Genomic DNA, 15,113 nt, shown 5'->3' with positions numbered 1-15,113 from the left:
CCCACTGTCCTAGCAGGCATGGCCAATTTTCCCATTGGCTTTGGTTTGGTCCTTCTCCTTGCTGATTTTTGTCTTGAGGGGGCTTAAATACTGTGGTTTCTTTTTTAAATGAATTAAACTGAACAGTAACACAGGGAACTCAAAGATGCAGTGTTGCTTGTTTAGACTTAATTAGGTTTAAATTAATTTCTCCTCCCCTCCCCACCACATCTTTGCTCTGAGGAAGGCATGCAGAGCTTTGAAAGAAGGATCACAGCTTATGTAAGAAGACATTGATTGATTGATGCAGAATAATAGTGACTTATACTATATAGAAGGAAACGTGCAATGAACCTACACATCTGAGAATGACCATCATCTCACCTTGATTTTCCATCTAACCATTGTCAGTTTTTCCTGATTTTGAGTTTTATGCTTTTAATGAAAGCCCAGGCTCCAATCCTGCACAGCACCGATCACTGTGCTGGTGTGAAACCTCACTGAAGGCAATGGGGCTCTGCACAGGTGCTGGAGTCTGTGTTAACAGAACTGGTTGCAGAAGTGCGGCTATCTACAGCATGGGATGGGGAAGGGTTTCTCTATGGGGGTTTTGTTTCCTAGAGGTAGGTTAAGGAGTGACATTGTTTTGGATTTAATCTGTTAATCTTCTTGCATATAGTATCATGTCAGCTACTTTTGATGGTGGTTTGTGTGCTGAATTGACTACACTGAAAGCAGCATTCCTCTCTGTGCCTGAGTAAAGGTCCACTTCTGAAAATACTTGCCAGCTGCTTTACAGTGCCAAGAGCTATGAGACAATTACCAATAAGCCTTTGTCACAAGTGTCCAGGGTGTACAAAGCTTTAAAAAGTGGTGGTTTCCTTTTTAAGCTTTGGTATCGGCAATTGAGTGCCTTTGTGACAGTCCTAATGCATGCTTCCATTTTGAACTAACTGCTTAATCATCTTATTGTTCAGCCTTTGTATACAGTAATTCTCCTCTGGACCTGTGTGCCAGTCCTCTGAAACTGACCTTGGGGAGAGGAGGGAAGGATAAAATAGCTTCCAGTTACACCCTGCCCAGTGGGTGTCTGTTTTGCAATGAGCATTCTCCTTTCATCTCTAGATATTAGGAGTCAAATGTGGTTTAGTTCAAATGAAATGAGTTGTTGGTATCAGTCCTAGGCCTGGTGGCTGTTTTGGGCGTCTGCACTATGTATGACTGGCAGTATGTGCTGGGAAGCAGCCGGAAGTGCTACTGGTCACACATTTATTCTTATTATAAATCAGGTGTATTAGCAGATGTGGGGGAAGCTTGAACAGCACTTTCCTGCACGCTGCCTTCTGTGCCTGTCATGTCTATTTGCTGTTAAACATATCATTTCCACCACGAACAGAAAACGTGCCAGGTGGCATGGAGCACAGCTCCTCTTTCCCCTCCCCTCCCTAGCGGTCTGTGAACTGAAAAAATCCCAATTTTTTCATACATTGACTATTTACATTCAGGTTCCATCATTTAGAGTCAGCAACACTGGGCTTCTTTCCATGCTGTTGAAAAGACAAATGTAATTCTTGCATATGAGTTCCTTGTGGTATAATACTGTAAGTTCACCAGTTTTGCCATCAGAGGGCACTGTGATCCTCCCTAGCCAGCTATCATCTTGCCAGCTATCATCTTGCACTTGGAATTGACTCTATCCTTAAGGAAAACACATTCCCCATAATTGTCTGTCTTGTTTAATTTTCCAGGTCTTTATATTCATATCTAGGAAACCTCTAAATGACCCCAGAACACATGCGCTTTTTGTTGACATCTAGAATCCAGTCACCGAGACACACAACAAAATCCAAACATCTGGTTGGGAAAGAGTTAACCACTGTTCTTAGCTAAAGAAAGGGGTACTGCATCTTTGCAGGGACAGTGTCATTCTGTGTGTTTTTAATTTCATTTTTTGCTTGTATTTCTGAACTATTTACCTTGTAAATTTTAACTGGTAACTTTCCCTCCCTTACCCCAAAAATTTGATGGGGATCTTGTTGATGTAATTCAGCCTGGAGGAGAGGGGGGGTCCTGTCTGGGGGTTGCTGTTCATCACCACTGTCCTCCCATTGCACCTTCCCTTTTAGAGCTAATATTTCTCTTCCACAACTCCTAGTGCCTGTTCTTTATTAATAATACTGCCCCTGGCTACATTTTGAAAAATGCTACTTTATGAAAAATCAGTATTTTCCCATGATCTAAACTCAAATTTAGTTTTGTAGTGGCACTCATTTGGCATCAAAGATGCAGGGCTTGCTTCTTTTTTTGATAACTGATTTCTATATGGATGTTTCACTCAGATTGTTGCAGCATCTAGTTTTCAGTGACCATCTTCTATCTGTTCTTTCCCCAATTGTCCATCTAGGGAAAACAGCCCCTTCCTCTGAACTCATGCTGGAGGTTTTTGTAATGCCTTTTGGTGTGGAGGGCGTGATGTAGTATATGTGGGGACTCTTGTAAAGCTTGACAGCACACCTCTCAAATTGCCCCTTACTTCAGACTAAATTCACCCCTCATTCCACATGAGCGTGGGGTCTGTTTTTTTCTTTTGTTCTTGTAAATTGATCTAAGAAATTCTGAATCATAAAATTGAGACTATAGAAAGAAATACTTATTACACAACATTATTTTAAGATGCTTGTCCTTTGCCTCCGTCATTCTGACGTAATCCCACATACGACGTTTGCAGGTTGAGAAGTACACTTTGATAGTTATCTGTCAAAATTGGTTGGCTATTCATTAAGTGAGAAATCTCCACTGGGGGGCAGGAGCGGAGTGTGCAAATATAAATGTGTGGGTGGTGGGTGGATGTTCATAACACACAATATATAAAAATAAATATATTTTACTTAAAATCCCAGGAAGTTTTGTTAGATTCATGGAGCAGCAGAGGGAAGACTAACTTTGTTAAGTATGAAGGGCAAACGCAAACAGTGGATGTATGAAACCTCAGTTCTAGCAGAGTGGCTCTTCCCACAAAACTGCTCTAAAAATCAAAATCCAAGGATAATTAAACCCAAAACAGGAGCCAAGCGGAACATACAGCAGGAGTGAGCTTTAACCATTTTGTTAATCACACCAGGAGTGAAAAAAGGGCAGTGAGCACCCTGGTCCCTGTTGACACTGGGAATAAAACAGTGATTTCCCCATCCTGCTTCCAGTGTCCATATCTGCATCACTGCAAGATGGTGATCCCAGTGCCTTTCTTCACCTCAGATAGGGAAAACTGTTTGCATCGTTGTGAAACAGCTCTTAGTTGAGTTGTGAAGGTGTCTTTGGAGAGCATAGAGGACAGTACCAATCTTATGACAATTCATGGGTGTCTGTGACCTGTCTATAAATTCACTGTTCTTAGAAAGCCTTTATACATTTTAAAAAGTCCCATTGCCAGTTTCTTCTTTTCTCCCTTTCCTACCCCATCCCCCTTCAATTTTAAATGTGATTTTGGCTGAAAAGCAGAGACTGCCTGAAAAGTCATTAGGGAACTTCTGTACAATTCAGTTTTTTACTGTCCTTGAAACAAACAGGTGTTTGGAAAAAAAGCTCTCACCAATGGTTGCTGTCACGAGATCAATAAAGATCTTGGTTATATTAAACTATGTTGTTGGGGTTTATTTTATGATGAGTTTCTGGTCGGTGACAGAAAGTCAGTGTCTTTAAAAAACTGACCTCTTGCTTGCAGTTACATATGGTTCTCTTTAAAGATTCTTCCAGTATTTTGTGGTTAAAACTTTAAAAATCAAGGTGAAGGGCATTTTGGGGCCCGATTTTCCTGTCCATTTTTCCTCCCTTCCTCGTGGATCTCCTGTTTCTAGCTGAGGATTATTGGATGGGACTCCCTAATCAGTGGGAGGAAGCTGCTGCTGTTGGGCAACATTTAACTTAGATGCTCACACCATAAGAAGCATCTTAGCTTTTCATCCCCTTGCTCACTGACTTCTCTTTGTGTACCACAAAAGCAGTTGATGATAAATCAATCATTCATGTCACTCATACCCCATAGCAAATGGTGCAGAGCCAAGTGCTCAAAATAACTTTGCGCTTTAGCCTGCAGAAGGTTAGAATTATAGCATGGGATGGAGCTTATTTCCTGACTTGCAGCACTAATCCTAAAAAGCACACTTGTATAGATATGTTGCAGTTTAGTGAGGCTTTCCTTGTATTCATAGTTCACACTTAATGCATCCTCTGGATGAAAAGACTCATTTGTTCCTTGGGTTTGGTATTGTACCCCTGAGTCTATTGGATACATTCTAGTTCCCTCCCCTTAATATCACAGCAAACGGTTGGAAGGGAGGGTAGCAGCTTTGTAGCATCTCTGCCCACTAATGCTTTTTTATTTGCACTGTTGTCAATGCAACAGTGATCCATGCTACTACATTCTGTAGTAAGCACAGTGAAGCAACGTAGGGTAATACATTTATGATAGTTCCTCTTCAGGCCCAAACTCCTCACGCTTACATACATAATCCCCTGATGAACAGCCGCCTCTGGGGTGAAGGGTGGAGGAAATTTTGGCCAGTGGCTTGGGACAAACCCATATTCTTAAAGAATTGCTTTGGACCTTTAACATTCATTCCCACAGTCCAAATAGAACCTGAGTGGTGAGGGACCTCAGGTGAAAAGATGACTCTCATATTGATCTGACATGACAAGTGATCAAGCAAAGTTTGATGGGACAGAAATATTGTGAGCTAGTAAAAGTATTTGAGGGGGATCATGAATAAGGCCACGATTTAGTTGCAGAAGTAACTGAATCCATGACTTCCAGCGACTTCTGTGACTTCAGCCTGCGGTGGCCGGCAGCTGCAGGGTTCCCCTGCCTGTAGTGGGGTGCCTCTGGCACTCCAAGTGGTTGCGGGCTGTAGGGTACCCTGCAGCTCCCAGCTACTGCAGAACCTCCAGCTGCCATGGCGGCAGGGGAACCCCCCAACCCAGCCCACAGCAGGCACCGGGGAAACCCCACAGCTCCCAGCTGCTGCAGACAGCTCCTAGCCCCAGCACAGCTGCCCCGCTTCAGGCGGTATGAGGATCTGCAGGTCCCCATTTTGTCAGGTATATTTTTTAGTAAAAGTCATGGACAAGTCACAGCTTCTGTGAATTTTTCTTTTTTGCCCATGACCTGCCTGTAAATTTTACTAAAAATATCCATGACACAAGCTTAGCCTTAATCATGAACTCAGGAATGGTTCAGAGGTCTACAGGTGTTGGTAAAGAAACTAGCTCAGAATAGCTTCTGAAAGAGGACTTTAGTTCTTAAAACTAGGGCTTAATGACCTTTGGTAAACAAAGGAATTTGGCAACTATGTAAAATACAATTCACTTTATGCCTGTTCACTTTTTGAATAATCTTTGTCTACATTTTACCCAAACAAAGAAAATGGCATGAATAGGCGCATGCTTGATTTTATGTACAATACTTATGATTCCTTTATTGGTTTTCAAGGATGTCTCCTATTTATAAAACAGTGCCTACTAATCCAAGTACCAGCTAAGCCTTGCTGCCTTTTAACTGGTATATGAACAATACTCCAGGAAGAACAAAATAGTTCTGTGTAGAATGAGGGTAGAAAATAAAGTGTATGACTGTTCGTTTTATAAGAGTTCTTGAACTTTACAATCCCAGGACTGTCCTGGGACTATCCTCCCATTTAGTTTTATGAAAACTAAAGAGTGATTTCAACCCTGTGATAGCTGTTCATGACCTCTGGTTGAGAACTGCTATTGTAAAGTACAGAGCAATGGTTGTTATTGGTTTGGGGCTCTACCGAGACACGTGACTTGGAATACTATTTTTGTACCTTGGAATGAATAAGTGCACCCATAAATAATCACTTCTTTCTCCTTAGCCATATCAAAGCTTCTCTGGCATTGTCTGCTGCAGAAGAGGAAGTGAAGGGTCCTTAGTGCTGCTGCCCCTTTTCTTTCTTTGCAGCATGTTTGGGATTGGATCCGTTCCCCATAGTATGGGAGGAGGGGAATTGCTAACGTCGAAGGAGCTGCTTTTCCCTGTGTAAAACAAACAATCTTCTGGATCCTTAAGTTTCTGAGAATGGCTAAGTGGTATGAAGCCCAGGTGGCTGCACGGTTGGCACTGCATTTCCCATGTTTCTGAGCCTGACCCATAGCTCTGCCTCTGTGCTGCTCTGACCACTCAGGACACTGACCCCCAGATTGACAAAGCAACAGGGAATCGTGCTGTAGGAGAGGAGGGATCAGGTAGCAGAAATGCATGAGCAATGTGAGAGAAAAAGAGATGGAAGGGGAAGAAGAAGAAAATTATTTTTCAAAAAAGAATACCTTGCACTAAAGATTTTCATATATATATATATATATAACACTCTCCTCTTATTTCCCCTTGTAAACAATTGCAGTGGTTACCATAGGGATGGGGGCACTGGCACAGTTTTTAGAGTGGAGGTGCTGAAAGCCACTGAACAAAATTGTAAAGCATTCAATTGCTATTACTACTCTGAAAGGGGTGCTGTCGTGCCCTCAGCTTCAGCACCCCAGGCTCAGGGATAAGCATAAGATGGTTAGCGTGAGCACAAGTGGGAGGAGAGGTGTCCTGAGATGATCTGACTATTAAAACATGGTCCATACTTTAGAAGAGTTTGAGAACTCTCTTGTAGATCAAAAGTTACCTCACTCATCATGAGGTACTTAACACTGAGGTGCTAAAATTCACTGCTACCCTGGACTCTGTGCTAAGAATAAACAGGATTAAACATCATTGTTCTCATCTTTATTTGAAGACCTGAGATAGCTTTACTGGATAGATTTGAAATTATATTCCTGCACAAGAAACACACTCAAGTTGCCTGTGCAGTCATATGACAAACATTTATTTTACCAGTTCATTTCCAGTGTAGTTCATCCTGAACTCATGACAGCTAGTCACAGATGGTACAGCAATTTATATTTCAGCTACCTGATTTCAATAGCTATGGTGATACACCAAGAGGTAAGTGTATACTTGTATATACTTTGAGTTGGTTTGGTAACTGAAAGAAGTACTTGGGTTTGGCACAGCTTGTCATCTTTTCCACGTACCAGTAGGGAATTTCCTTTTTCCCTTGTCAAAAATGCTGAGTAACTTTTAAGATGGCTGCATCTTAGAGCTGTCTTGTTCATGTTAACTTTGCAAATATGCAAAGGGGGTTCAGCTCTAGAACTGAAGCCTGCACAGAGCTCTGCAGTTTCCTCAGTGGCAGCCACACTCTTCTACAATCATGTCCTCATGGTGGCTTATTGTAACCTCTCTCTCTTCATAATAGAGCATGCTAAGTGGACTCATTTTCAGTGGACTGCAGCAAGAAGCAGGGACAGGATCAGGGTGATAATATTTCAGCAAACTCTGGAGAGGAAAAAAGAGCCAAATGTCACATGAATGGTGGTGGTGTTTGGGGATTTTTTTTTTTTTCCTTTTGGGGAGAATAAAAGGAACAAAGCGCCCTGACTCCAGCTGCTTGGTATCAAGTAATATGAAAAGGGAGGTCAGGTATTAGGGGTTGGGGGTGAGGAGTTATTCAAGGAGTGAGCAGCAGTATGACTGACTAATTTTTGGAGAACTTGAAATTCAGCCACTAAGGTGCCAAAGCAGCAGATACTAGTGTCATTTGACAGACTCTCTGAGAGAAAGGACCAAAGCTGCAGAGTGCTATTAAGTCCACCACTACAAGACCTCACAAACAAGTCAACACTATTGCCAACAGTATCAAGCTGGTGAGAGGTAATGAAGTCGTCATGGACACCTTGCCCATGTTCATGGCTAGAAGTAGTTAAAGCACCACTATCAGTGCAGTCTCTTGCTGTGCTCCAGGACTGACAGCAGACTGAAAGAGATGAAAGAAATCTGTGGAATCCGAGTATAGCTAGAGTGGGACCTTCACCACATTTTCAGTATCATTCTCTAAAATGGGAGGCTTTAGACAGGAGGATAATCCCCAAATTTGTTAATGTCCAAATATTAGTGCTTGAGTCAGGATATAACCACTACTTGTTTAAAAGCATGGCTGGCAATTTGTCCAGTATTGTTTGTTTCCTTAGACAGATCAATAATGGGTCCACAGCCTCTTCACTTGCATTTACAAGCCATAAAGAGGAGGTGGGTAGGTAGGCTCTCAGATGTTTGATTGCAAACTAGAATTGCAATTAGTTCATGCTAGAATTGCATTTCATGATTTGAAATATCATTTTTCACTTACAAAGCAGCTTTCATCTAAAGATCTCAAAGCACTTCACAAATGTATTTTCATTGTACAGATGCGGAATCTTAGGCATAGAGCAATTAACTGACTTGTCAAACATCACAAAGCAAGTCTATAGCAGACAGGAAAAATAGAATCCAACTTTCCAGAGTCCCAGTCTTCTCTATCTACTAGTCAACACTGCCTCCCTGTTAAACTTTTGTAGATTGGAAAAAAAAATTAATGTAGTTTAAAAGTGTATTGTGTTTGAAAAATTATATTTGCATGTCCTAAAGCTTCCTAGAACAAACTGCAGTGTGTTTTCACACTCATCCTTCCCACAAAAATTAATCATGAAGGCTTTTCCAAATATAGCATTTGAATGCTTACTATTCAATCATCACTTTTCTTTATGTACCCTAACAAACAATGCAGTAGTCATGAATTATCAGATTAATTGCCATGCCACTATCATTTGTTCATGCTTTTACTTGAAGCATTATTAGACTGAATACAAATACTGAAAGACTGGGTACTATTTGTATACAAGGTATCAGTCAAATACCTATTCCAGAAATAACCAATATCACTTTGAATAGAAAAGGATGTATGCATACTGAAAATGCAATGAAAAAAAAAACTTTGAAATCAATAAAAATACTGAAAAATATTTCCAAAACCTCACTTTCATGGAATTAAATTTTGATTTCCCACCCAGCTTTACTATTAACCTGTATAGGGCCTGACTTTTCAGATCTAACTGTATAAGAAAGTTCCTATGTACTTAAGTCATAACCAGTAAGATCTGGACAAAGGACATTGTCATGTATCTGGTGTTTTAAATTAGTTTTCCATTTTCCTTTCTTCATTATTTGTAATAGGCTCTCAGGAACCTGAAAATAGTTTTCTTTCTAGCAATTTATTTGCACAACAGGATAATTGCCAATCTTTCACACTTTTATAGTGGTATCAGAGTTTATGTTCAGTGTAGACTAACCATTAGAGGGCAGGATACTCATATATACTTGAACATTTCATCAGTTGTTGCTACAAAGCTCACAAAATAGTTGTCTCTTTTTTTTTTAAATGTGTCCCCACCAAAAATAGAAATTAATGTAGCCTGTAAAAATGTTTCAGAATGTTAAAGGTGAACTGCAAATAAAATATGAAAATTCCATCCATTTCATCAATAGCTGCTGAATCCCCATTTAGTCAGCCTAAAAAGGAATTCTGCACATTATTATTTATCATCCTCCCCTGGAGTTCTAAAATAATAATAACATAGAAAATTGCAATCTGTCACCAAGTACCATGGTGGCTGTGGAATCACCAGCACGGTGAATGCTAGGATATTACACTGGAGTGGGAGCCAACAATCCAAGTGGGATGGACATCAAAGAACGTAAAGGGGCTACAAGGCTACCACATGAGAGTAGTAGCATTTTCCACATGGTGCTCTTTTTGCACCGCTATACATGGCTAGGCAGAGTGCGAGGCAGTAGAGCAGTGGACTCAGTATTGGCATATGTACAGACTCCAGTGATGTTGCTAGGCCTACTGTGTCCCTTTGGTTATGCCCAGGCGACCAAAGCATGGCATTGCACATGGATGTTCATATGGTAAAACCAGTACCATGGATTAATTGTGACACTTACAAATGTCTCAGCCATTCTCTCACAAAAGCTGCAACATAGATGCAATCCTAGCGTCTCAGCTGTGCAACCTGCTCATGATTATTCCATACTATGGGATTTTCCACATGAACATACATATGCAATGCCATACTTCAGTCACATGGACATAACCAGAAAGAACATGGCAGGCTGAGCAGCCTCCTCAGATTCTATAAGTTCCCTTCTGCATAGAACAATGCATTTTGCTGCCGTGGCATCTGGGTTGTCATTTAATTAGCTTGCATATGCTAAATAAATAGGGTTGAAGTAGATCAATAAGAGACCTCCCAGAAAAACTCATGTGCAGCAGGAAGTATTAGCAGTTTATGAGGTAGTTTTCTCTCCTAGAGTCAGTATTGAAGCAGTGCTCTGCAAGATATCAGAGGGCAGTGTTCTGTTGGAGCTTGCATATTTTGGATGAGATCTAAAACTAAAGTCATGCAATCTTCTGTGTTGTTTTTGCAAGAGATGATGTGCTAACTGATGTGCAAGTTAAATTTCAATTTGGGAAGTCACATTCTGCCGCCCTGCTATTCCCCCTGGAGTTTCAATCAGAAAAGCTCACATCCCTTCCTAAAAGTGTTGTTTTGTACAGCGTTGCTCCGAGAGGTGGCTTCATTTTAGCCTTGGCAGAGGAATCCCTGTATACAATGCTTTGGAATCTTTTAGGATGAAATATGTCATGTACATGTAAGAATTACATTTACTTTTGGTTATAGATAAATATGGGGTGGGAAGGGAAATGCCATTCAAGAAATACATCTTGGAGTTTCACCTTTTCTGATGGATTTCTCTGGGCTTATGCTATGAAGTCCACAATTTTCCTGCTAGCAGGCAGCAACTAAGAGAAATTAGCGGCCAGATCACCACCCACTCCCATGAAGAAACCTACAGGAAGGGGCCAGAGGGCCAGGAAAACACTGAAGGAATTTCCTGTTATGAAGCAACCTCTCAAGAGGGAGCGGTTTGCACAGTTGTGGGGTGGGCAGAGGATGGTGCCTCCTCACACCATGGATCCTAAGGTTCCGTAGGCACATGGAAAGATTCCCCCCTCCTCCCATGCCCAACCCAGAGAGAGAAGATACAGCTGTGTGTGTAAAAAGAACAGGAGTACTCGTGGCACCTTAGAGACTAACACATTTATTTGAGCATAAGCTTTCGTGGGCTACAGCCCACTTCATCGTGTGTGTGTGCAGACTGTACCGGGCCTCCTTCCACCAGCAGTATAACTCCTGCAGGAGCCATTCTGCTATTGATGGCATATTCCCACTACAGCACAGCAGCAGCTGCTGAGGAAACACAGAGTAAATGCTGCTATAAGCAATTTTCTTTTTAGTAATGATTCTCTCTTTACTCCATGAGAGAGCATTAAGTGTTTTCCTCACCCTCTCTGGTTATTAAGGTATTATTTCAATATTTGGGTGTTTCTGTTGCACTTCTACTCTGCTGGACAATACTTAAATGTCAGTAAAATAAGTAAAATAAATGATGATGTAAAGTACATAGTCAATAGCATGCTTTAGAAAGAACAGCTGCTTACAGATCTTGGTCCCAGTCTCCAGGCAGCTCTAGACAGGTGGACCCTTGCACCAGTGACTTAATTTAAGACTCTGCATGGAGGCAGAGGTCCATTTGAGTGGATCTTTTGCACTCCTGGGGCCTCTAACATCGTATGAGGGAAAAGGTATTAAAGACATCTAGCAGAAATTAATACATAGAAAATCAAGGCTCACTATTCATATTTTGTCATTTGCCTTTGCAATAAGAAAACTAAACAGAAAAGCCTGTTTCCTTACTACAAACTCACACTTTGGATAGTGCAGAATGGAAGAATATTGCAATATTTTCAAAATCTGTGAAAGATCTCTCAGGCAGAGTACATATGGAGAACAAAAAAGTACTGGTATTCATTAAAATTAAACTCTGTGTGTGCAGACTGTACCGGGTATATCTAAGAAAGGACAAAATAATAATCTTCCTTTTCCATAAATAATTTTAATAAAAACACTCATAGTGCTTTTGTGCCACAAACAGTATTAGATGGATTTTCACTGACTACATTCCTAGATACATTTAATGTCAATGAACAGTATGAAAATATGGAGAGAAATAGCTGATAAAACTATATATTTGTCTCCAAGGGTTTCATTTTAGATTTTTTTTGTTCCCTGACACACAGTCCTTCATACATAGGGCCCTTTGTTTTCATTTTTTATTTTATTTAATTTTTCCTGGGAATTTATTGGTGTTTATTACTACAACAACAAAAGCAGATGAAAATAGATGGAAAAAATATTAATAATTTTTCTGGGTAAATATTGGGTTTTCTTTTGGTGCATGGAAGGATGGGGAAAAAAATAGTAGATTAATATTTTGATTAATGGAATTCAGTGCAGTTTGCTGCAAAACTAAAATAGAACTCAAAACAGAGTGCTACCTCTGAGTTTAAGAAAACAATATAGTTCTACTCTCCAAATAAAACTTTTCATTTGAATAAACAGTTTACTGTTGTAGACTTAAAACTATTAGCCTTTAAATATTTACATTTAATATTGGGCCACACCATTTGCAGTGCATACACTAAATTTAATCCTTTTTGCCTGTTTTTTTTTAAACATTCAAATACTTCCTTGTGTTCTGAAATGTATTCTGATACCGATTTTCATTTTCCTCCCATTTTAGTGTGTCAGATCTTCAAACCATTACCTGCTAACTGTTTGAAATGTGTACATGGTGGGCGTGAGATTTATCAGTACATTCAGATGTGCACACACTTCAGAGCTTGCGTGCATGCCTTTTTGTTTATTGTGTGTATCTTCTAGACTAATACATAGCCTTACTTCAACAGGTAGTTTTGCATATACACACAGACTTATGTATTATTGAAATATACATATTTAATGCAATGTATTGTATTTTCCTAATAAAACAAGTTATTTTTTATAGATTTTAATTATATAAAAGTAGGGTGAAAATCAGGGGAAAAAAAATACTTTTTGTAAAATCCGGGATTTTTTGGGTAAAAATTGGTTTCAACTGAAAACAAAGGGGCTTATTAATAGATTAGGAAATATAATTTTTTATCAAGATATAGATCTTTATGTTTATATAAAAATAAAAGTTGATATTTTCTTTATAGAATTATTTTAAAAGGGATACTGCTTTCAAATCTAGAAAATTACTTTGTGTTACCTCAGTGATGGAAATCTGTCATAAGCCCATTTTAAGTGGCCAGTTAAACAGGTTTGTGGCTGTCTGATTCACTGGAGAAATGGAAAGCAGCCAGTGATTAGCCAATGTTCTTTTTAAACCAAATTATTTTTTTAAAATACTTGCTGTCAACATGACTGGAGGAGCAATGGTCATCATATTCGTATCCCTGTTTGGCAGAAATGTGTACCTCCTGTAGGATCCCATATGAACTTATCAAATAGGAAAGATATACTTAGTGTCTAAGGTCTATCCCTATCAGTGCAGGACTGTTAGCATACCTTCAGTACTTTGTCCAGTCCAGTCCAGGGCCTCAAGTGATGAGACTTCCTGCCAGTTCTGTTTGGGGAACTATTCCACCATCTTATTCATATTGCAGTTAAGAACTTGAGCTTAAATTTATTTTTGCTTATTTTCACCCCATTCCTCCTTGTTGTTTATAGCTCTCAAATGTACATAATGTCTTTCCCCCAAAGAAGGCAAAACCACAGAGAATGCAGTTCACAAGATATGTGCCAAACATAGAGCCACTTTGCCTTTATCCCATCCCTGCACCTTTGCTTGATTACACTTAGATTGTAAACTCTTTTGAGAAGAGGGATGCTTTCTTTATATATGTCTGTAAAGCAGCAAGCACAGGAATTACATATGTAAATAATAAGTATAATAAAATAAATTATAATAGCACTTTTCAAAAGTAAACTATATGCCAGATTCTTGCTTGGCCCTTCCATGAGTGCACAATGGAGGCTTGGGAGGTGTGTGTGTGTGTGGGGGGGGGGGGGGCACGGAGTAGGAGCAGCTTTCCTCTCTCACGCGGCTTCTGTAAGCACCAGGCAGAATTGTGTTACCTGCACTCAGGAGAAATCAAGGGCTGTCCTCCTTTTCCTTCCCCGGGAGCACAGTGGCCCAAAGGAGGGGGGGGGGGGGCAATAGATATGATTCCAAAGGTTACCAGGGAAATTCATTTATATTCTGTGGCCTTTATTTAACTTCACGGGACACTTTCAGGCTAAACACCCTATATTAGAAAAATAAATCTTCGACTGTTATTACTAACACCTGACCTTAGACTCCCTAAACCAAAATAATAAACTAACAATTGTTCACTGCTTAATTGCTTTTGCACTTGTCTCATCTTAGACGACACAAACGGGATGGTGTGCACTTTCCGGCTCTCAGACAGTACCCAGCGCGACCACATTTGAGTGGAAAATATTACAGGGGGTTGTTTGTCGGAATAATAAAAATATAATCACTAATAAAATAGATGATCAGGGAGAACACTAACAACGGAATCATACACATGGAAACGTTTCCATAGATAAGAACTTTGTGGTGCTTTTTGGTGGTGGTGTTTCTCTTTCTTTTAAAAACACTTCAATGTTGGGTCAGATAGAAGCGGATCGGGTCGGTTCACTTATTTCCGCTGTAAGGAAGGACAGAAGGAAGGAAAGGGGGGTGTAGAAGGAGGGGGTGAGCAGCGCTCCCTGCCCCGGTGCTGGAGCACAGCTGTTGCAGCTGCGGCTGGGAGACGGCGCATGCTCGGGAGGCGGCCGGCGCCGGGAGTTGTCTCCCTGCGGTGTGGCACCCGCCTTGCAGAGCTTGGCTCCCCTAGGAAGGCAGGCGGTGGGGTCCCTCCGAGGCAGTGAGAGCACCGCCGGGCGGCCGGCTCCCAGCACGCTGGGTTTGTGCCGGGACGAGGCCAGAAAGAAAGTTGATGAGTCGGAGACAAAGGCTGCTGCAGCGTGCCCGGCCGGTGCGCTCTGCCCCCGGCCCGGTGAGTGCGGGGGATGCTGCCGCCCCGGTGAGTACCCCACGCATCTCCGGGAAGCCCCTTCCTGCTGCCGCAGGGCCGGAGGGGAGCCGCAGCTGCCCTGGGTTAGATGCACAAGCTCCTAGAGCCCCGGAGAGGAGCGTGGTTGCTCTAGGTGCTGCACCGGGGCCAGTGCCTCTTTCTTCCCTGGCTCTGCGGCCGCTTGGGGGTTTCTCTCGCCGCCCCTGGGGGGAGGCAGGGCTGAGC

General features: G+C 41.2%; 1 protein-coding gene across 1 annotated transcript in view; it reads left to right on the top strand.

The window, feature by feature from the left end:
- Positions 1–14,681: 14,681 nt before the first annotated feature.
- PALD1 (phosphatase domain containing paladin 1) overlaps positions 14,682–15,113 on the top strand; it is a 186,358-nt gene continuing 185,926 nt past the window's right edge. The window contains exon 1 of the mRNA XM_054034020.1: positions 14,682–14,897. Within this exon, the coding sequence (XP_053889995.1) occupies positions 14,884–14,897 (14 nt within the window). The 5' untranslated portion in view covers positions 14,682–14,883. The remainder of the gene's footprint in view (positions 14,898–15,113) is intronic.

The sequence above is a fragment of the Malaclemys terrapin genome, chromosome 7 (genome assembly GCF_027887155.1).
Source record: "Malaclemys terrapin pileata isolate rMalTer1 chromosome 7, rMalTer1.hap1, whole genome shotgun sequence".
Taxonomy (NCBI): domain Eukaryota; kingdom Metazoa; phylum Chordata; order Testudines; family Emydidae; genus Malaclemys; species Malaclemys terrapin.
This window is presented reverse-complemented; position numbering and strand designations above follow the sequence as displayed.